Below are 23,435 nucleotides of genomic sequence, written 5' to 3' on the forward strand. Positions count from 1 at the left end.
CATAGTGCACAGTTGAAAATGTATGCATTCATTCACTGAGAATTGTGACTTTGTGGAATAGAAATGAAGTTTCTTACATTGTGATTAATTACCTGCTGTTGTGAGCGGTTGAAGACTTCATCAGATGGTCAACATTTACCAAAATGTGGCCTCAAACAACAACACGCTCTTAATGTAATAAAATGAAGTCAAAAGTCCTGTAACGGTGACCGTGTCACACATGCAGTAGCTTCATCTTCATGTAAAATACAACAGATTGGCTCTTACAGGCTTAAACTGTCACTCAAGTATCACTATTATCAGACGAGGCAAGAGTTACAAGAAGGGAGAAGGATCTTTTATTAATAAAGTAGAACTTATTAACTGAATTGATAATCCCGTTAACCATTTACAACAATTTAAACAGATTTATAAACAATACAATCTATTATAAAACTGTAGATCACATGGCTCTGAAAAGTTGCTGTGGCATGAAATACCGATTTTCAAAAATGTATTATTACCTTTCACTATTAAGCGTGACTTTAGGTTGTAAATGGCGGACACAACATTATGTGCATAAAAACTTCCATTCACAGCCAAACTCTGGGATCATTTTGATGACAAAGTTGTATTTCTTAAACTCTGACTTAAAGGCTAATTTAGGTATTTTTCAACCCCATTTCCCCATGTTTTTTGTGTCGAACTGACTAATGAGGACAACAATTTGTGAAATTGGTCCAGTTTTAGGCGAAAGCGCTGCAGACGGCAGCCCGTTAAGGTCTGGTCTACCAACAGGCTGCCGTCTGCAGCGCTTTCGCTGACCTTAAAGGTCTGGTCTACCACCAGAACCACCATTAACAAAAGAATAAATAAATCAAAACACTCCAAACGGCTCCAGGCTCCTCAGCTTTGTGAAATCTTTTGCAGATTGTTTGACGCAGTTTCAAAATAGTTAAAACAGCGTTATGTTGGTCTTAAAGTTTCCAACACGTCTCATACAGAGCTAACATCCTTTTGTGGGCTCAAAGAGTCAAAAACTGCTGAATACTGGTTGTGTTGTCAACCCGTAATGATGACACACAGTAAGGGTCAAAGGTCGACTGTTCAGTGATGAGGAAAGCTCACTGCAAAATAGAAATTGTTCCAATACAAAATATATCTTCCCGGCCTCTTGTTTGAAACCTTGTAGCAGCTGATAATGAAATAATTGCCGGATAATGTCACATATGAAAAAAAAACATTAGAAGTAACAACCACTGCATAATGTAATATAATGTATTACATGTTTTACTGTATTTTTTTTATCCCATTTAGAGAGAGATTCTTTATCAGCTGCTACAAACCTTTAACCAACAGCCATAGCTCACGTATGACACTGGTATTTTCCCAAAAAATCATCTTGCTGTTGCCACACTGTTGTCACAGTAACTTACTGAGAGCTCTGCAGGTTCTCTGTCCTCAGATAACTGAGACTTTAAATGCATTTTATCAAAAGCGCACCAATAATTGAATGAGGCATCTGCTTAGTGCTGCTACTTTACCAAACAATGGACTGCCTGAAGGATCAGGGCTAAAAGCATGAATCAATAACAAAAGAACATTTCTCAGAGGGATGCACCGGTCCGACTTTTTCAGTCCCGATAGCGATACCTGGAATTTGGGTACCGATCCGATACCAGTCTTTAATTAATAAGCTGCTGTATGCCTCACTGTGTGGAAGTGACTGGGATCATTATTTTATGTGTAAAGCAACATCTGGCTTACACTTAAGACTTAAACATTGCTTTCCTAACTTTGTAAAACAAAATGTAACAAATACATACATAGATATAAATTTACTGAATTGTTATTTATTATTAAAATAATAAATTGTACACCAGCAATTAGGTTAAATATCTTCAAAGTTAACAAGAATTACAACTCAAGTGTAAAGCTTTTTATTGCAGCAACAAATTGGTCAAAACTTAAACAGGAATTAAAATTCCAGTATATAATGTATGTAGTATATAAACATAAAATTTAATTGAATAGATCGGCCCCATTGTCACCGATACTCGATCCAACTATTTGAGTCAGTATCAGCCCGATATCCAATCCGGTATCGGTGCATCCCTAATTTCTCCCAACACGTAAAAGCTATCCACCCCTATTAAGATGAGCTAAAATAAATTAAATTAAACAAAAAAACTGTTAAAACAACTTAAATAAAACAAGATTATATGACTCTGCCACATCTAGATAATCCTCATATAAACGTATTTTTGTTTGTTGAATTTTGTGGGGAAATGATATACAATATTAATGGTAAAAGTGGCTCATAGTGACCCATGCACCAGTGCCTTTCTGCAGAAATCTGCTTTGGATGTTTGGGTTAACATAATCTGCTGGTTTCAAGCCCACAGACACTGTGGATATTACTTGTTGAAGAGGTGGGACTTTGATTCTTTACAAGAAGAACACAGAAGTTGGTATTGTTACTATGTGCAAGGAAACATTTCTTAGTTTCCAGGTAGCCTCTGTGATCCAACAGCGTGAAGGAATCCACCAGATCCGAGGCCAGACAGTGTTAGTTCATCATATCTTTAAATCTTTAAGTAACATTCTTGGGACTTTATATTTTCCTTGAGTGTTAGCTGTATTTGAGGAACCAAAATGTGCAGTTGTTATTGCTGTAAAATGAAGGAAAGCTAAATGAGCATGTGGCTCTGCCTTTATGTGAATATTTGGCTTTTAGCTATGAACAAAAACATCAACATGTATTGAAGACTGCTGCACTGTGGAAATACGTTGACTGTACCTTCAGCACCCAGTCAAACCATTCCCTATGGAAGTGAGGAGATTATGTTTTACCAGAAAGTGTGGCCAGTGGATGAAACACAATTCCATTTAAATTTATGGCTCTAAGTTTTGTGAATTTTAGATTAAACTTGAAAACTATAAACTTTCCTCGACATAAGTTTTTTTGTTCCTTGGTGGTTTGGTAGGTCAGTGAACGCAACTGTGAGCTCAATAGTGAGGTGAAAAAAAGTTTGAAAAAGCATCTCATTTGGAACAGAGCAACATCAGAGGCAGAGAGCCAGGTGAAATATCATAAAACACTTTCTCCTACTGAAACCAAGCAGAGAGCCAGGTCAAATGAAAAGTCAGTGTTTTCATCTGAGCCCCACGAGCATTGGGAAATATTTATTCATCATCACTGTCGTCTCTCTAAAACTTATATAGAATATATAGAGAAAATATCACAGACTTTTCTGTTGTCCTCCAGGACATTGATGTGCATATCAGTGTAATCACAGTCAACTTGCCTGTTTGAATGAGAACTGACGGCTTAAAAAGGGGGGAAAACAAAGTCCTTGTTGAGGTTCATGTTGTGAGCAGAGGAGCGTCTTCTCCCAGGTCAGGAGAACCATCTTTCGCTGAGGGCCCGGAGGATCTCAATTTCATCATCTGATGGTTCGGAGTACACTGCAGCATTAGGACACATATCATAACACAACATATGCACTTATACTGTGTGTAATAAAACTGTATTTTGAACTACTTTTACTGTGAATTACATAAGAAATACTAATTTCCCACAATGAACTAGAAATGAAGGAAAAATGCTACATAGGTGTATAAATGAACGCAACTTATGATTTCTAGGAAGTAGTGGGCTCAGTTTAAAAGCTAGACAAGATATTGACATCATAAGAAACTAAAAAACCTAAGGAATCCATTGGTACCAACCATGTCATACTAGCTTGTCGGGAAGGAGGTTAAATAATGCTACAAATTTGCACTAAATTTTGGCGAGAAAAAACTGGCATGGCCATTTCCCTTGACCTCTGACCTCAAGATATGTGAATGAAAATGGGTTCTATGGGTACCCACGAGTCTCCCCTTTACAGACATGCCCACTTTATGATAATTATATGCAGTTTGGGGCAAATCATAGTCAAGTCAGCACATATTTCTGGACAATATTTGTCATTGTTTTGTGTTAATTGATTTCCAATAATAAATATATACATACATTTGCATAAAACAAGCATATTTGTTCACTCCCATGTTAATAGGAGTATTAAATACTTGACAAATCTCCCTTTAAGGTACATTTTGAAAAGATAAAAAATGCGTGATTAATTTGTGATTAATCACGATAACTATAGACAATCATTTGATTAATTACAATTAAATATTTTAATCGATCGACAGCCCTAGTAAGTAGATACTTGTTTGGTTTGATTTAGGGACACTAGCAACTAAAGATGACTTATTCTTATTCTTTCTATTAATCGTTTAGTCTATGAAATATTAAAAAGTAGAGAAAATCGTCCATCACGACTTCCCAGAGCTCGAAGTGGCATCTTCAAATTGCTTAATTTGTCTGACCAACAGTCCAAAACCTAAAGATATTTCATTTACTCTCATATATATGACAAAGAAAAGCAGCAAATCCTCGTGCCTGAAAAGCTGGAACTATCAAATGTTTCACATTTTTTGCCTGAAAAAATGCCTGACACAAATAATCAATTATCAAAAGAGCTGCCGATCACACAACCCTACCCTCAGGCCTCCACCCGATCAATTAATATATACAATTTTACTTCAATTCAAATTAACAATTAACTCTGGTGTGTTTGCCCATTCAGTACGATTTGTTTGGGCTGGTGTGAAAAATGTCCACTGAGCTGTGGTGCAACCGGCCTGTCAGTCCACATGACTTCATGTTTAGTCCTCGTTTGTGTGAAGACGAAACAGAGCAGGACTCAAAGACCCCAATCTATCTAACATCTAACTAAACTAACTGATCTCCAGGTGTGTAAAATGCCCTCAGACGATCACTGAACCAACAGTTTTCAGAATATTTACAAGTTAAGCTGATGAACCAACTGTTAACTTACTATGTGGGTTGCCAGATGAGTCAGTTCCACCATCACTTCTGTATGAATGGTCTGTGTCTGCTGAGTCATCTTCAGTGTTTGCATCATCGCTGTTGCTGCCGAGAAGATCTGCAATCTGAGGGGAGGAGTAAAGAAAAAAAAATAACGCAGCAAAAACCTGATACACTACAAGAAACATCTGGACAAGGTACTGCATGTATCAGGGCTCAACAATAAGCCAGAGTAAAGCTAGTAAATCTAGCAAGTGGTAAAAAATAATTAAACACATCATTTCTTCCGGAGCTGATGATGGAGCTAAGGAGAGAACCATCTCGCCTCTGTTGAGAGTTACAGTTGTGCCTTAAACTTGCATTCTTTCTAATAGCCAGCAGGGGGCGACTCCTTTGGTTTCAAAAAGAAATCTGATTGTATAGAAGTCTATGAGAAAATGAGCCTACTCCCCACTTGATTTATTTCCTCAGTAAACATTGTAAACATGAGTTTCGCTAGTTTCAAGTCTTCTTCAATAAGAGAAAGATGTTCATTTAGTAAATTATGGTCCCATTTAGAGTCAAATAGACCATAAAGCAGGGTATGCTTTAGGACATGGCTACCTTGTGATTGACAGGTTGCTACCACAGCATTGTCCGGTCCAGGTGTTGTCCATGTTTTCGTCCTACAACTTTAACCCTTTAAGGCTGTATTTGAAACCACCTACTACTATACATACTACTGAGGAATGCAGTACGTACTGCATACTGACGAACTGCATTCCTCAGTAGTATGTAGTATGAAACTTCTAAATCGATTTATTTTGAAGTATGCTAGGCCAGGCTTCAGCCTTTAAACAAGCTCTTAAAGCACCAAACTCATTCCATCATCGCAATATAATCGAAAAATACAACTTCCTGAGCTTTGAATATTTTTTTGTTTATGACCCATGTTTGTTTACTTCTTAAGATACTGCATGGTTTAGCTCCACCACCTCTTAAGCTATGTATTCTAACAGCTCATGGTGAAGTAAGACAAACAGGATCATCGACAAAATGTATTCAAATTCCTTCGCCACTGCCTGCTGCTCTGTAGCCTGTCCAGTGCTTTGCATTGTGGGATACAGTAGGCAAGGTAGACTGGTCCGATGCATACTGGAGATTTTGCTTTTGTTTACTACATTTTGGTTAAATCATTACATACTGCTAGTATAGTATGAAGTTTCGAATACAGCCAAAGTTTATGAGCTGAAGCGCAAGCGAGCATTTCAATTATCCTGGAAACAGGAGTTTAGTTTCGGTGGCATCACAGGATGTGGGCAAAACTCCAACTTGCATTGTGCAGTTTGCAGCAAGTTGGAGAGCAAGGCGGATAAAACTGGGTCGTTTTTCAAAAGGCACGTCAAGTACATAAGAGTTGACAGCATTTTGCTTGCATGGCAGCTAAGAGTTTATTGATAACTGCAAATAAAATAAAACAATTTGTATGTAGGAAAGTCAAAATTTACTTTGGGCAAGTAGATTTCTGGTTGGGCATGTGAAAAAAAGCCTTGAAGTTGAACCCTGTGTATAATAAAGGCTTTTACTGTCATCTTTCCATTTCCATTTTTAATAAGTAAGCAGACATCCACATCACAAGCAAACATGCCCAAGATCTGATTTATATTTTATAACTATTTTAAGGATTGTAGTATTGTGGAGAAATGATATGTAAACCAGGTGGAGATAAACAGAAATATGACTGTGATGTAATCAGACTTCAGCTCTGGTTTGTGAGATCCGTTACCTCTTCTTCCGTGGGAGTGTTTTGTCCGCTTTCATTTTCCGGGTCGTCGTTATTGGCCAGTTCCTCTAAGAGCGGATCTGTGTCCATATCATCATCGTCATCATCGTCATCATCATCTGAGTCTGAGGAATCATCATCGTCCTGGTCCTCATCCTGGAAGATGACACAACATGCATTAAAGACAAAACACTGCTGAGTCCTCATTAATCTGACTCTCAGGTATCACAAGAAAAGATTGATGAGCCACATTCATTTTCTCCACAATGGGATGATTGACTTGACTTTGATTTCAGTAGTAACACTAATGCAAGGGGCACAGACAGTACTGCACCTATAAGCATCCTGACGCAAACCGGACGCAGTCAGATGTGTGTACTTCCTCTAACTTCGCCAAGTCCATCGCTAACTTTTACCGTTAGCTTCGTTCTATTTATACATCCATGGTCAGCGCCATCGGGGTCGTTTGAATGCTTTTAACATAAATGTCAGTATATGGGTGCTCTACAGTTGCAGCGTCGGCCAATTTGACCACAGAGATGAGAGTGACGGCTGACTTGACCGCACATCACCACAATATGATAACGTTTCCTGTCCATGACAGAGTTAGATGCTAAACTGCATTTCGTTGCACTCTCTGCATTGAAAAAAAAGTTGAATATAATCTATTATACACAGGCATACATACAAACAAGACATTGCAAGCGTTGAATTGTTATCCTCCAAACTGTTAAAAAATAAACTCCCTCCTCTGAGACAAGTACCTACCCAACAAACACACCAACATCATACTCTGTTCCATCTCACCTGATCATCATCGTCTCCCTCTTCTGCCAGTTTCTGTCGTCCAACCTCGTACAGACGACACACCGTGTCCAAGCTCACTGTGTCCTGGTTCTACGGGTCAATGTGTAAAAAGACATATACAAACAATGTTGGTGTATCTGTGGTTTCACATGTTTTTCTATTAAATTAAAACTAGACTAAAGAAACAAAACAAAGAAATTTGGTAAAACTGATTTGTTTTCATGAAAACAATTAGTCAACTAATTGATCAGTTTATCAACAGAAAATGAATGAATGAATTAAAAAATATTAACTAATTAAAAAAGGTCGATGTAATCATTTCTAAAATTCACAACATGTTTTTATCTCGTGAAATATTCTGCTTCAATCCATATTTGTTGGCGTTTAGCATTTCAAAAACAAAATTTTCACTGCGGCTGGAAAACTGTTTGCTCTCTTGCTTGTCGCACACAAAGGAAGGCATGCTCCTGTATTAACACGGCGATCTAGCAGCAATCTAACAGCAGCACCATAAATTACATATATATAACCACAGAAACAAAAAAATGTGATGACGTCATAAAATATGACGACAGACATTCAAAGCTTTATTTGAAAACCACATTCTGTAAAACATTTGTTACAGCCCTATACTTAAGAGAACACAAATAACTCCAGGTCTGGAGACACAACATCGTTCAACAATGGTCATATTGGAGGTCCTCTATTCTTGACTAATTATCTTTTTTTTAATATTTAATTGAAGAATTTAGTCTTGAAGTTGAGATTGGAGCCAAAGAGTTCAGTTCACTTTTACTAATGAGAAAAACCATAACAACCTTCATCAGATACAGTATCTCTGTTTTTCAGAACTGGTTTTTATAATCTGTGCTTGTGTTGTCCGCTAGACTCCATGATGGCATGAGAACATGCCCACTGTTCAGGTGTTACTTCCAACATGAACACAGGTGAGTTTGAGGTTAAAAGTCAAGCAAAGTACCTCAATGACAGCCAGGTAGCAGTCTTTGGTGTCGGTGCACAGGTCAAAGATGTTCCTCTTTACGTCCACTGTGGCTGAAAAACAAAACAAAAACAAGTTCTGAGTTATAAACTAAAATCAAGGTGAAATAAATAGTTACCGTCCTACGAGTAACTGGTACGGAAAAACAGAAGAAACAAATCTGCTGTGTGATAATGAGATCTACTGTAGTTGACCAATGAGATTCAAGTCTGCAATAAACAGGAAGTGCAGCCTACTAATGGGCTTGTAGTCCGTAGCATCGAAGGTTCTGAAGGATGAACCGAAGGGACTCTTCATCTGCTGGTCCATAGCGTCATCCTCATCATCGGCCTGCAGCATTGCTGTATGTACATGTGTGTGTGGGAGGGGGAGTAGACAATGACAGTCAGTAATGTCAGTATGTCAATAATAAGTGAGACACACATGCTGCTCAAACAGTATGTTGTTCTCCGTTCCACACCAACATACCTCCATACATGATGGTGGCGTTGCTGTTGAAGACCAGTCTGCACTGGTCCAGGGCAGGGACGGTATGCAGGAGGTGGAAGGTCCTCAGGTCCCACTGAAACCTGCTGTCAAGGCGGACAACTACAGAACGGTACAGATACAAACTGACTGGCCATGCTCCCTGCATCTCTTTGTGATTGCTAACTGTTTAACTTACAACATGTAAAAGACTTTGATTAAATCATCTGACCCACTCTATTGGAAGTGTTGTTGCTGAAGGGATAGTTTGGATTTTTTCAAGTGGGTTTGCATGAGGTACTTATCCATGGTTAATGTATTACCTACAGTAGATTGACAGATCAGACAGCCCTTTCTGACAGGGAACTGAAGCCGTTATCTCTGCTCTCCTCAAAGCCACCAGACCTCTTTGACAAAAACAGAAGCATTTTGTAAAATGTTTAAAATCACAATAAGATCGTACAGTGGGGCCTAAAAACCACCAGGATCAGAGGATACCACCTCAGTGTTGATGATGACCTCCAGGCCGTTCGGATGGAAGACGCCGCTGATGTTCATGTTGAACTTGTCAAACTTATGGATGGCCTGTGACGCCCTCACGTCCCACAGCACTCCGTCATTTAGCACCAGGTCGTCAGTGGGGTTGAAGGTGGCACAGTTCCTCTTGTAATTATTGGCCAGGGCGGGGTCGTTCAAGGTCAGAGTCTTCTGACCCGTCTGGATATCGTAAATCTGCAGCATAACAATACAAATGATATGGAAATATGAAAAAATATATATATTTAACGGTATAACTTTTCCGCATTGAAATGTCTAAAAACGACTAGACGATGTTAGATATTTTGTTGAGTTGTCTACTTACATTATCCCAAATGTTTCCAACAATTTTTAAACCTAGAGAAATCTGTAATTTTACCCAAGTTAACGGTTTAATTTGGTCGCCTGTCAATGGCGTCATATCCCCTTATGCGTCAGCGTTGTAGTTGTCTGCCAGAGGCTGTCATAAATTGACTTTTTATCCAGTTTTAAGCCACATTTTTACGATACACTTTTTAGTAACTATACATTTTAACTGGATGAAGGATTTTTGTCATCGGACATCTGGATCTTAAATTATCAGAGAAACAAGCTGAGCAAACGTTAGAAGCAGTTCCCTCGCAGCCCCTCCGGGACGTCCTGCATCTGAACAGCGTCAGAGAAACACTGATTTTTAACGTGAAACTGTTTAGCTGTAAAATGAGAAAGTTTGCTCTGGCTGGTGGGCAGTGTTTGGTATTTTCTCAACTGATGTCAACATGGCGGCCGGGTCACAAACTGTCTCATTTCGTAGCTAAACAGTTCACTACAAGATGTTTCTGAAAGCATTTGAGGCGAGAAATAGGCGTTACAGTAACAGAATATTGATTCATATTTGATCAGCGCTGCCTAGTTTGACCGTTTGTTTGACCGTCAGTTTCGGAGTTTGTGAGTGATTGACAGCTGCTCAGAGACGGCAAGGCAAGACTCTGATTGGTTATTTTCCTCTGGTCTGTGAAATCTTGCAGATGCCGTTAGGAGCACCGGAGGACAAAGAGGCACATGATTTTTTTCAGATTACCTGTCTCATGCACTACTGTCAGGATATAGTGAACGTTTTATAAAAATAACTTTTTTTTTTTTTAATCATATTCGATCCAATCTGCCTACTCCAGCTTTAAAAGAGAGAGGAACATAATGTTGAGTGGGACTTTAAGGTCAATATTGTCTGATTTGCTTGGATGCCATGCATTAGGAAATTAGCTAAATTGAAATAGGGGAAGAGATGAGAGGAGAGTATATTCACTGGTTACTAACATGGAAGAATATGATGCTAGAGTGCAGCAAACTGAAGAAAAAAGGCAGCAGCATTGAGTCATGACAGAGTATTTTGGGTAACTTACGTGTGCGACTTGGTCCTCGGTGCCGATGACTCTGTCCTGAGAGTGTTTACTGAACTCGACGTAGTGGTCGTTTACAAATGAGTTCCTGGGACAGAAAGCAAACACTTCAGCAACATCAAACACCACAGTCCATACACCATGAGGAACGATGGACTCTATGGTGGTGAGTAAAGTTAAAACTGTGAGTGTGTGTTTGTGATCGGTTTACTTCAAGCTGAAGACACCATCCATACTCCAGAGAGCAGATAAGGGGACACTCCAAGAAGCAGAGGTGAGTAGCAATTTCCCATCCTGAGAAACACACAAATACATACAAGGTTTAATATGCATCTTTCTTTTCATTTAAATTATATCATTTTTAGGGCTGTCTAAGGCAAATTTGTTTTAACGCCACTAATTTACTTTACCTCTGAGCTTTTCTGGACAATATTTGTTGTTGTTTTGAGTTGTTAATTGATTTCCAATAATAAATATACACAAATAATTTCCATAAAGCAGCATATTTGCCCACTCCCATGTTGATAAGAGTATTACAAACTTGACAAATCTCCCTTTAATTTACATTTTAAACAGATACAAAATATGTGATCATGACAATCATGCGATTAATCACGATTAAATATTTTTAACGATTGACAGCAGTAATATTTTTACAGAACCTCAAGAGAATCTTGGAATGACATAACTTTAACTACATTACTAAACTTCCTCCCAGCCTGTCAACCAACATGACAGCCAGTGTTTTGAAATATGAACATACCCTGGAAGGTTCAAGGTTTGTGATGGCCGATGAGTGGCAGGTGTAGTTGGCCTCCTCTTCCCCAGAGAAGACATTGTAGAATTTGAGGTGACCAGAACAGGTTCCCAGCATCAGGAAACGCTCGCGGGCTGAAAAGGCACAACAGGTGAAACCGCTCTCGTCTCCGTCGCCCTCGTGGAAAACTGACATCGGACGAAACCTAAAGAGAGATTTAAAAAAAAGGCAAGGGGAGGGAGACACAAAAGACCAGTAGAGACATTATAAAAGACTCAGACTCATAGTACAATGCAGGTACAGTACCTGTATGCACTCCTGGATTGTGTTCATTACCTGCTGAATATCAGATGTCTATCCAGACACCCTCTGTCCACACCTCCATATTTTGGGTACAGCACTCTGCTCCCCAGGCGAGCGGTGAAGTTGGGCGATGCCTGTCGCCTCTGCTTGGGCTCGGGGCAGCGGTGGGGGGTGAAAAGGGAAAAGGGGGGGCAGGTGGTGACAGGGTTGGGGCAGCGGGCGTGTTGTTCCCTCAGGTACTCGGTGATGATGCTGTCGAGGGTTGGAGGGGAAGGAAGGTGGCGCTCCAGCTGCTTCTTCATGGCTGGAGTCTGATCAAGGGAGAAAATGGTCAAGATGATCCTGAGTCCGAGACAAACTACCCATGTCCCTACATCTAGACTTTTAGTATGGATCAGTATTGGCTTGGCCAGACCCATTTACAATCCTGTGATTGTTGTGTTTGCAGGTATGTTAGTTTTGACGTTTCAATTTCATTTTAGTTTAGTTTTAGTTAGTTTTCGGAGTGTGGTTGCTAATTTTTAGTTTAGTTTCAGTTTTTCAGAAAGATTTCGTTTTAACGCCACTTATTTCTTTAATGCATTAACACAACTTGTAATTTTCATCATATGAAACAAGTAAACCTATACAATCCATTGGTACCAACCATGTCATACTAGCTTGTTAGGAAGGAGGTTAAATAACGCTCCAAACTTGCGCTATATTTTGGCAAGGAAAAACTGGCATGACCATTTTCAAAGGGGTCCCTTGACCTCTGACCTCAAGATATATAAATGAAAATGGGTTCTATGGGTACCTACGAGTCTCCTCTTCTAAAGCTGGGATCAAACTCATTATTGGCAGATATTCAGTATCACAGGACTTGGATAAAATTAGGAATAAATTGTGTAAAAAGACCAACACAAGTTCTCAAAGCCAAAGGTGACTTACGCTTAAGTTATTATCATATATAACTTTTAACAGTCCAAAATGTACTATGATATAAAACAGAGAAAAGCAGGAGAAACTGGAACTAGAGTAAGTGTAGCATTTTTGCTTGATAAATGATTGAGTGATTAAAAAAATTGTTGTTGATTAATATTGTGTCAATCCACTAATCAATTAACTGTTCCAGCTTTAATTAATAAATAAATACTTAAAAAAAAAAAAAACAACAAAGTGCATCACTGACCTGTATGAAAGCACCGTGGTCAGACTTCTGTTTCAGTGAGCGAAGTTTTTTTCCTGAGTTGCAATGGGCCACCGGGCGTTCCCGTGTGAACAAAATCCGGCCAACCAGATGTGTGCTCTGCCCGTGAGATGCAGGATGAGGAGCAGGAGGAGGAGGCTGAGTGCAGTTAGACGAAGCGGAGCATAAGGGGTGAGGAATGACGAGGGAACGAGAGGAAGAGGGAGTAGTGGAGGAGGAGGAGGAGGAGGCTACAGCAACCGAGGACAAAGGAGAAGTTCCAACATGGCCGGAAATGCGAGCTGCGATCCCGCCAGCTAACCGGCAAGTCCTGGGAATCATTGGGGAAGAGGAGCAGGGGGGAGGTGTGACACAGCATGAAGAGTTCGGACAGAGGGATCCTAAGGACAAATTTGCCTCTTTAATGAGCGTGTTGGCCGTGTCGTGGAGCCCTTTAGCCACGAGGTGGTTTCTGATCAGCATGAAGAGTTCCCTCTCAGAGAAGGTGATCCGTGACTGGGCGACCACGTTAGCCCTCTGCAGACGAGCCAGTGAGACGTCGGTGCCCATGAGGAGAGGCTTGCCCGACACTCGCTCGGTCAGCTCGGCGGCATATCGGCAGAAACGGACGTGCTCGCTTCGTTTGTCCTGCAGCACTGGTTCCTTCATCAGCTAGGGAGGTAAAAAGAACAACACATGAGTATTTGTGGGTGATTACTTCATGGTGAGGTGTTATTGTTATGTTACAGTTATTGCTTTCTGAGAAGCATCCACCTTTCAGCTCATAAAATATGAGAATGAACCAGAAAGCAGACAAACACAAACTTCTTCCATTATTACATTATCCTCAAAATGAGTTTTTGTTTTTTATTTAACAATATCAAATATTTATTTTTATCTGCGCCAGATCTACACTAAATCAGTGATGGATGTGTGGCCGATTTTTCCATTCATGTAAGTGAAGTAGTTCATGAAATTTGGTGAGAATGAATGTATACATATTAACCCTATGAGACCCAAAATAGACCCGTTTTTGTCTTTTTTAGGGGGGTACAGCGGGTGTTTAGGGGGAGATAGCAGGTCAACAGTAGATGTCACATAGAAGTAGTGTACATCATCTGAAAGCTGGGAACCTAAAGATTAATTTGAGATGCTGCTCAGCACGGTGTGTGAAATTCTTCTAGTCATAAATCAGAAATAAACATGAGTGAGTGAATGAACGAATTAAAATAATGAATGAATGAATGAATGAATGAATGAACGTGAATATCTGTATTAAATTTCATGGCAATCCATCCGATAATTGTAGAGGTATTTCAGTCTGGTCCAAAGTGGTGGATCGACTGACAGCTATGGTACTAGCGTTGGTAAAAAGGTCACCACTTGTTCTTTTGTCTTTGCTGCAATTCTTCAACATGCAGCACGATATTCTGCATTTAGCTTCCGTACTTGTGTTTGTTATTTTTGTCACAAAGTGTTTCTGATCTTGTCCTCACCTGTTGAATGTGGCTGCTGGTGAAGAGCGGCAGTTTGCTGATGATCTGTCTGATCGCTGAGCTGCGAGAGAGTCCAACCAGAGCCTTGCAGGCCAGAGCACGGATCAGGTCTGCATCTGTGATGGGCATCTTGACCGTCAACAGAGACAGAAGCACCTGGGAGACACAGATAGGGGAGTGTGTGATGGTCCACGACACCGGGGACTGAAGACATTTTTCCTATTTTCTAATATTTCATTCGAGGAGAAGATAGATGAAAGCTCCTTTCGTTCTTACCTTTATACCATTGTTGTTCTGCACCATTTGCCACATGTGGGCCAGCACTCTATTGTGGGGAGCGGGCGGCTGCTGGGGGTGGAGGGTCGGCCTGAGGGGGGCGACAGCAAAAGCACCCACAGTGTTCAGGCTCTGGTCTGGAGCGCACACACAGTTTATTATCACCTGGGGTGGGACAGAGGAGAAGATGGGAGTTGGGATGGAGTTAAGGTTGGCAGAAAGAAAAAAAAATTATTTAAATTAGACTGTTACCAAACTGAAAATCGCCTTGAGAGGCTGTACTTAGGCACAGCAGTGCTTTGAGCTAAACGTTAACATGATGATGTTTAGCAGGTATAATCTTTAACATTTTCACAAACTTAGTTTAGTGTACTAGCATGCTAACATTTGTTAATTATCAGTAAACACAATGTGCAGCTGAGGCTGATGGGAATGTCATTAGTTCTGCAGATATATGGTCATAAACTCAAGTATTGCACACATTGCAATGTTGACCTGATGGTGGCGCTAGATGAAAAGTCAGAGGATCCCCAAAATGAATCCATCCTGAGGGGAACATGAATGTCTGCAGAAAATGTTAAGGCAATCCATCCAATATCTGTCAAAACACGTAGGGCTGTCAAAGTTAACACGATAATAACGTGTTAACATAAATTCGTTTTAATGCCACTTATTTCTTTAACGCAACTTGCAATTTTTTAGGTTGTATTGGGCTCAGTTTTAAAGCTAGAGTGAAGATACTGGTATCATATGAAACAGGCTAAATAGCGCTCCAAACTTAAACTGCAAACTCCAAACAAAAACTGTCATGGCCATTTTCAAGTTAGCACACTGAGGCTGTTGTTGCCTGTTGGGCTTGAGTTTGCCTCTGATCGACATTTTTCACCATTTTCTGACATTTTATAGACCAAACCACTAATCGATTGATCAAGAAAATAATCGAAAGATTAATCGACAATGAAAATAATTGTTAATTGCAGCCCTAGACCAAAGTGGTGGACAGACCGACCCACATTGCTATGTCGCTAGTGTGGCTAACAAACAGCATCAGTCACTGATTAAAGCCATCTGCTTACTTGAAGTGAAGACTTCTGGATCTCAGCATCATTGACAAACACCTCGCCCTCGACGACACCCAGAATGATGCTCATACCTGCAGCAGATATAAGAGACACATCGATGCACATTCAAGACAAAAGACCTAAGGGCTGAAACTCTGAGGGAACTGAGTGTTCTACTGACCCACAGTGGAGACAGCCGACCTGGTTTCATCGTGAACTTCTACCGTGTCCGCCAGCACCAACTGGACCTTGGGAACCACCATCAGGATGGCCAGGATGTCCAAGGCATAACGCACTGTGTCACTCCTGGACAGACAGACACAAAGACAGGGAGACGGATATTGAAGAAAAACGTTTTTTCTGCATTTGAAAAAGTGAATGCTGCGTGATTTACATAAAGTGAACGGAAGCATTCCTAACATTTCTTGCCTTAAAGGTCCGGTGTTTAGGATCTGGCGGCATCTAGCCATGAGGTTGAGATTGCAACCGACTGAAGCCTCTCCTGTGTGCCAAGCGTACTGGAGAGCTACGGTGGCTGATGCTAAAACGCGAATGGCCCTCTCTAGAGGCAGTTGTTGTAAGAATAGCATAGGCCATTTGGAGCGGAGCCAGTGCGTAGAGTGTGTGTGTATATGGGAAGTGAGGGGTGAAGCGAGAGAGAGAGAGAGCGGTGGCGACGGGAGCGTGTAAGGTTATTGACTCCGGCCCAAGTCGTTCTGTGCTACTGTAGAAACATGGCGGACTCTGTGAAGAGGACCCGTTCCCTATGTAGACATGAACGGCTCATTCTAAGTTAACAAATACACAATTCTTATTTTCATAGGATTATACACAAAAGAAAACATACATATTAATATTATATTCCATTTCTGCCAATAGATCCCCCTAATTGTTACACACTGGTCCTTTAAATATCTCCCATGTACACACTAATGTTGGTAGAACTGGTTTAAGGTACTATGCACCTATTAAATGGAATGAACTGCAAACTGCCCTCAAACTAGAGTCTTTCATTCCCCTCGGAGATTTTCAAGATTTATTATCTGATGTTTTTTTTTATGATTCTTGTAACTGTTTTTAATCCCTGTTTATTGTGCAGTTGTGTTGTTTCTGTTTTGCTGATTGTGTTCTTGTGAATGTATCTTGTTCTCAGGTCTTTGTTGGAAAACATATCTTGATCTCAATGAGACTGCCTGAATAAATAAAGATTAAATGAACCTTAAAGGGATGGTTTGGATGTTTTGAAGTGGGGTTGTATGAGGTACTTCTCCATAGTCAGTGTATTACCTACAGTAGATGGCGGTCGGCACGCCCTCAGTTTAGAGAAACAGACAGGAGTACCAGCACGGGAGCACAGCAATGTACTGCTGTGGACAGAAGCAGCAGCAAAACGGATTTTAGACACCTAAAAGTATCAATATCAGTTTAAGTGTATGTTATATTTAGAATATTTCACAGCTTTACCATGCATTTTCATTTTAGCTCTCAGAACACGATGGTTGCTGGTCCACTGCTGCTTCATTCGGTTAGTTAGATTGGGTTATTGTGTGACTGTGGTGAATCTGAACTAATCCCTTAAAAAAACAAAGTCATACGATAACACAAACAATCTAACCGATCACGGTAGACCGCGGTAGACCAGCAACCCCCGTGTTCTGCAAAGTAAAATTACTGTTTTTGTCAAAGGAGTCTGGTGGCTTTGAGGAGAGTATCGATAACAGCTTCAGTTCCCCTTTGGAAAGAGCTGTCTGACGGCAAGGTGAAGCTGCGAAAATATTCTAAATATAACGTAAACTCAAACGGATATTGATTTCTTTCATGCGTCTAAAACACGTTTTGCTGCTGCCCCCGTCCACAGCAGTACATTGCTTTGTTTCCGTGCGGTAACTCCTGTCTGTTTCTCCAAACTGGGGGCGTACCGACCATCATCTACTGTAGGTAATATACTGACAAGATAAGTACCTCATACAACCCCACTTCAAAACACCCAAACTATCCCTTTAAGTGACCGAATCCTGACTGTTACAACTACTGACAGCATACTTGTGCGTGCAACCTTGCCTGCCATAGTAAGTCCTCCAGTCACAGGCTGCAGATATGAGCTGCAGCATTAAAGGAACGCAGGACAGTTTGTAGAAAACCTCTACTGGTTCCCAGTAGAGCTGAGGAGGTCCACACTCGATGAGAAACTCCATCATCTCAATAGTCTGCTCTCTGGTGTACGTATATGCCTGGAAACAGGGAGCGACACACACACATATATACAGTATAGGGTGTACGAAGATGAACACACTGTATTCTTTATATGGTTAACTGTACAAACAGGATGATGATAAATACACCAAATACCTTATAAAATGGCTGCTGGGGAACAATGGTACCTTCGTCTGATGTGTGCAGAGACTGTTTGACCTGTTCAGCCTTCACTGCCAGGTGAGCCTCAAAGTACCTGAACAAAGTCATCGATGATGAATTAATGCTCAGTCACAGTCTTATGTCATACACCTGTAATACACCTGGCACTTCAGAATGTTTACAGCTGCAGGTGCAATGAGTAGGTGCAGTTTTGTAGGAGGCAGAGTTCTTTGAAGCAACTGCAGTGTGTCTGCACGTTGTATCAAGGGAGATCTTAAACCCCTTTATAACATCAGCATGAAGTCAATAAAAAACTAATTGATCCACTGAAATTAACTGGAAAATAAAAACTACAGACCAGGGCTGTCAAAGTTAACGTCATAATAATGCGTTAACGCAAATTCGTTTAACGCCACTAATTTCTTTAACGTATTAACGTAACTTGCATGAATCATATGAAACTAAAAAAAAGGTATCCATTGGTACCAACCGTGTCATAGTAGCTTGTCGGGAAGGAGGTTAAATAACATTTCAAAGTTACACTAAATTTTTAGCGCGAGGAAAAACTGGCATGGCCATTTTCAAAGGGGTCCCCTTGACCTCTGACCTCAAGATATGTGAATGAAAATGGGTTCTATGGGTACCCACGAGTCTCCCCTTTACAGACATGCCCAGTTTATGATAATCACATGCAGTTTGAGCTTGAGTTTGCCATGTTATTATTAGAGCATATTTTTTTATGCTAAATGCAGTACCTGTGAGGGTTTCTGGACAATATTTGTCCCTTTAAGGTACATTTTGAACAGATAACAAATGTGTGATTAATTGGCGATTAATCACAATTAACTATGGACAATCATGCGATTTAAGATCTCTATCAACTCACAGCTCTACTACGTTCCTAAATGTTTTATCCTACGACTAAATAATAAGAAGGAAAACTGGAACGCTGACCTTAAGTTGGGATGCATATGTTTGTATCAAGACCGCCTTCCATTGACTTATGTACACTTGTACATTTCTACCCATCTATCAATCAATCAATCCATCATAGTACCTGCGCAGGGCCATGCAGGTATGTTTGGCTGTCTGTCGGTTGGCGAACACCTGGTCATCACTCATTATGGACACCTCGTTCCCTGTGTTAAGGATCTGCAAAGTACTGACCTACAAGTAGGTTTACAATTAAGGCTTTTGTAAGAGGTACCACAATTAATTCACCAATAATATACTCATACATAAAATGCAACTTGCTCTACATTTAAGGCATTAAGGCAACCTGAGATGAAAGATTTAGCTCTTACCAAGTTGACAAGCCTGCGCAGGCCATCCTGATGGTCGAATAGCTGCAGCACCGCTCGGAAGGAGAAAGAGATGGAGAAGAACATGGTGGCGTGGCAGACGCCTGAAGCGTGGGACGACTCCAGCAGCCACAGAGCGTAGGACACCATGTCTGATAGCACGCCGTCTGGGAGCGTGCACACCTAAAAAAAAAACACAAATTCCAATATACATTAACATTTGTGAAGATGAACCCAATAAAAGCCTTTTGTTGTTTTGTTTTCTTGATTAATGACTGAACGATAACCGTGATTAATCTATTTTGCCTGTTGATCGACTACTTAACTAATCCTTTCAGCAACAGACATTCTAACCTTAACTTAAAGTTAAAGCTTTACCCTTAAATTAACCGCTTAAAGAAAACAGCAGCAGCTTTGATTTGCAAAATCATCCTTGTCTGAAGGTCGAATACTCAAACCAGTTGTGTATGTGTGCGTCTCTCGTCTGTGTGTTAACCGTACCCTCTCCATAGCATCTTGATTGTATGCCAGGTAGTACAAGCAGAGAGAAACTCCAGTCGCTGCCATAGAAGGCCGCGGGATCTCCAGAAGTTTCTGCACTCCTCCGTGGGTGATGAACTCTGCTGCAAACTTCTTGTGGAGGAGCAGCGAGGCCAGATACTGAAGAGACAAAGGAGATTGACTCTGTAGCACACCAATGCTCATGACAGACATTTGTTTGTTTTGAATAATCCACATTAATGAGAAATCTGATTTTAAACTAACAACACTGAATCGATAAAGAGGCGATGTAACACATAATACAATGAATCGGGTCCCATTGAGGTACCATACGAAGTCAAAGAAAACATGTCTCTATACAAGGAAAACAAAGACTTTTATTATTTATCTACAAAATAAAGAGATCAGTTTGGCTGTTACATGGACTGTTAGAGTCTGAGGTCCTCAAGTATCCTAAAAGGTCTCTTGATTTGCGATGTCGTGTGTCGTCCATTCATTATCCAAATAAAGCTTCCCCTACCAGAGATTCTGCTCGCCAAATTCAATTTAAGACTTTTTAACACCTTTTTAATACCACGTAAAACGCAACGGAAAACTAGTAATAAGGCCTACAATAACTTAGTAAGTACATAAACATATTGACATTTGTATTTACAGTATATCACATTTTTGTCAGTACTTCTCAGCTGTATAAAACAATAATTACTTGTAATATAATAATCAATTACCATGGACCCAGATAAGCAGCAGAAAATTGATGGATAGATTGAGCAATTAATAATTATTGATTTAAGTTAGGGCTGTAGCGAATAGTTTGAAGTTTCATTCATAACGTTGATATTCAAATTCTAAATCAACATTTGAATGCTGCGCAGCTTTTTTTTTTCTTTTGCATGTTTATTCATTTTGTTTAAACCCGGCATTTCTGCACCGTTGCAGATAACACATGCATCATTTATATTTAGCCTTGCCGTGCACCCTCTTTTATAACTCAGCGCCCCTCAGTTTGGGAACCACTGGGCTACGCTAATATTATTAGTATTATACTATTTGTAGAATTAGATTCTAGTAGTGGCTGCGTAGGATTGTTTCTGACTCCTGTTTTCCAATAATTCCAGAGCATTGAAAAATCCAAAAGTCCAAATTTATTGAAAAAAAGATAGATGTAATAATTTAAAAAATATATGTTTTTATCTAACAAAATATTCTGCTTATATCCACATTTGTTGGTGTTTAGCCTTTCAAAAACAACATTTTCACTGCGGTCAAAAACCTGTTTGCTCTCCCATTTGCTACACACAAAGGGAGGCACGTACCTGTATTAACGGGGCGGTCTAGCAGCAATCTAACAGCACCATGTATTACATTTATATAACCTCAATAACACAAAATCATTTTCCCCCATTTTTCTTTAGGGTGATGACATCATAAAGTATGACGACAGACAATCAAAGCTTCCATTGAGGTTTTCGAATGAAGTTTCAAATGTCTGTAATCCTATTTTCTCATACCTTCTTCTCTTTAAAAGGAACTGAATTCAGTGCTTTTTAAAACTTTAAGACCTGCAGATATCCTGCTTACATAAAACACTTTTGACTAAATACTATTTCTTTGCCAACTCCCATAAAAACTAGGCAAAGAAATGGAGAGTTTTGTGGTGTAAAAGATGAGACACCACTGAGTAAAGCTGGTCAGATTAATCTTTATGGCGCTCAGCACAGCCCCTCCCACCAAGGTTTAGCTTATCCTTCACACACAGACCCTCTGTGGGGAGGGGCCGGAGGCTGAATGACAAGCTAGATACACGATTGTTTGGCTGGTTAAAGGCCCAATCACTAGTTGTGTAAAATACTGTATTTACAAAGATAATTGAAGAGGTTGATTTGTAAAGGAAAAATCCAGCATGTCATGTGTTTCTATAATCTAGACCAGTTCAGTGCTGTTGTTAGAAACTTAATTGATGTAAACAAACACAATCAGAAATTTTGAGGGCTGTGAATTGATTAAAATATTTAATCGCCATTAATTGCAAATTAATCGCACATTTTATCTGTTAAAAATGTACCTTACATGGAGATTTGTTAAGTATTTAATATTCTCATCAACAATGGAGTGGGCCAATATGCTTGCTTTATGCAAATATATGTATATATTTATTACTGGAAATCAATTAACACAAAACAATGACACATATTGTCCAGAAACCCTCACAGGTACTGCATTTAGCATAAAAAAATATGCTCAAATGATGGCTCATAACATGGCAAACTGCAGCCCAACAGACAACAACAGCTGTCAGTGTGTCAGTGTGCTGACTTGACTATGACTTGCCCCAAACTGCATGTGATTATCATAAAGTGGGCATGTCTGTAAAGGGGAGACTCGTGGGTACCCATAAAACCCATTTTCATTCACATATCTTGAGGTCAGAGGTCAAGGGACCCCTTTGAAAATGGCCATGCCAGATTTTCCTAGCTAAAATTGAGTTTAAGTTTGGAGCATTATTTAACCTTAACCTTTGTGACAAGCTAGTATAACATGGTTGAATAGATTCCTTAGGTTATTATGATACCAGTATCTTCACTCTAGCTTTAAAACTGAGCCCACTACAACCTAAAAATCACAAGTTGCATTAATGCCTTAAAAAAAATTAGGGGCGTTAAAATGCATTTGCGTTAATGCATTATTATCGAGTTAACTTCGACAGCCGTAGAAATTTTACATTACATTAAAAATGCTTTAAGGCAGAATTTTCATTATGTGACATGATGTCATAATGAAGTTTTCTTCGTCTTTTAAAGAACAGAGTTTACTTTTATTAAATGTGTTACACAAATATACTTGACTGGATTAAATAGCAAGATGACTGAACAGATGGATAGAGAACTATATACTGACTCGGCTCTTTCTTTTATAAGCATAATGTTGAGTGTTGTACTGAAAGAATATCAAGGCGTCAGATTTGAGAGCACTGATGAAGTGACATTTGGGGTGGGAGCCCCGGGAAGGATCCAAGTCTATGGATAAAAAAAAATGAACTACAGTACATGACTTGTTTTGGTGGCTTTTGAGGATGACATTCTTACCAGGAGGGCATCAAAGGTGAGCTGGACATTTTTGGTCTGCCTGAGGTCTATGTAGTTCATCAGCAACGACCGGGTGTCCAGCTGCATGAAGACGGCGAGCAACTGAGGAGGGCAGAGGAGAGAAAGATTGTTGATCTTACATCTTATTTAAGAAGAATAAAGCCTTGATCAAACAGAGATCGTTTTATCAGCCTGATGCGGCTTTTTTGTAAATGTTTTCAATGAGATTTAAGCATTTTGCACGCTGCTTTTGCGTTGCTGAGCGCCTGTCTGAAAATCCTCAAAGAACCCACTGCAGCCTGAGGAGGAAAGCATCTACACTG

At 39.9% G+C, this 23,435-nt stretch overlaps 1 protein-coding gene across 2 annotated transcripts in view; it reads right to left on the reverse strand.

Annotated features, from left to right (window-relative positions):
- Positions 1-1,160: 1,160 nt before the first annotated feature.
- The window catches only part of LOC119491824 (DDB1- and CUL4-associated factor 1-like), a 31,347-nt gene continuing 9,072 nt past the window's right edge, over positions 1,161-23,435 (reverse strand). Inside the window, exons 8-30 of one of the 2 annotated variants that reach the window (XM_037776064.1) lie at positions 23,113-23,214; positions 20,027-20,185; positions 19,529-19,708; positions 19,282-19,391; positions 18,219-18,318; positions 17,931-18,100; positions 16,051-16,175; positions 15,885-15,961; positions 14,809-14,973; positions 14,533-14,688; positions 13,040-13,708; positions 11,902-12,179; positions 11,572-11,770; positions 11,020-11,102; positions 10,812-10,896; positions 9,391-9,624; positions 8,896-8,989; positions 8,664-8,768; positions 8,407-8,480; positions 7,428-7,517; positions 6,624-6,776; positions 4,869-4,983; positions 1,161-3,429 (exon numbers count right to left, since the gene is read on the reverse strand). In XM_037776064.1, coding sequence (XP_037631992.1) covers positions 3,380-3,429; positions 4,869-4,983; positions 6,624-6,776; positions 7,428-7,517; positions 8,407-8,480; positions 8,664-8,768; positions 8,896-8,989; positions 9,391-9,624; positions 10,812-10,896; positions 11,020-11,102; positions 11,572-11,770; positions 11,902-12,179; positions 13,040-13,708; positions 14,533-14,688; positions 14,809-14,973; positions 15,885-15,961; positions 16,051-16,175; positions 17,931-18,100; positions 18,219-18,318; positions 19,282-19,391; positions 19,529-19,708; positions 20,027-20,185; positions 23,113-23,214 — 3,573 coding nt within the window. In that variant the 3' untranslated portion in view covers positions 1,161-3,379. Of the gene's footprint in view, positions 3,448-4,868; positions 4,984-6,623; positions 6,777-7,427; positions 7,518-8,406; positions 8,481-8,663; positions 8,769-8,895; positions 8,990-9,390; positions 9,625-10,811; positions 10,897-11,019; positions 11,103-11,571; positions 11,771-11,901; positions 12,180-13,039; positions 13,709-14,532; positions 14,689-14,808; positions 14,974-15,884; positions 15,962-16,050; positions 16,176-17,930; positions 18,101-18,218; positions 18,319-19,281; positions 19,392-19,528; positions 19,709-20,026; positions 20,186-23,112; positions 23,215-23,435 lie in introns of both variants that reach the window. The other variant, XM_037776054.1, reaches the window with a different exon arrangement.

The sequence above is a fragment of the Sebastes umbrosus genome, chromosome 1 (assembly GCF_015220745.1).
Source record: "Sebastes umbrosus isolate fSebUmb1 chromosome 1, fSebUmb1.pri, whole genome shotgun sequence".
NCBI classification, from domain to species: Eukaryota; Metazoa; Chordata; class Actinopteri; order Perciformes; family Sebastidae; genus Sebastes; species Sebastes umbrosus.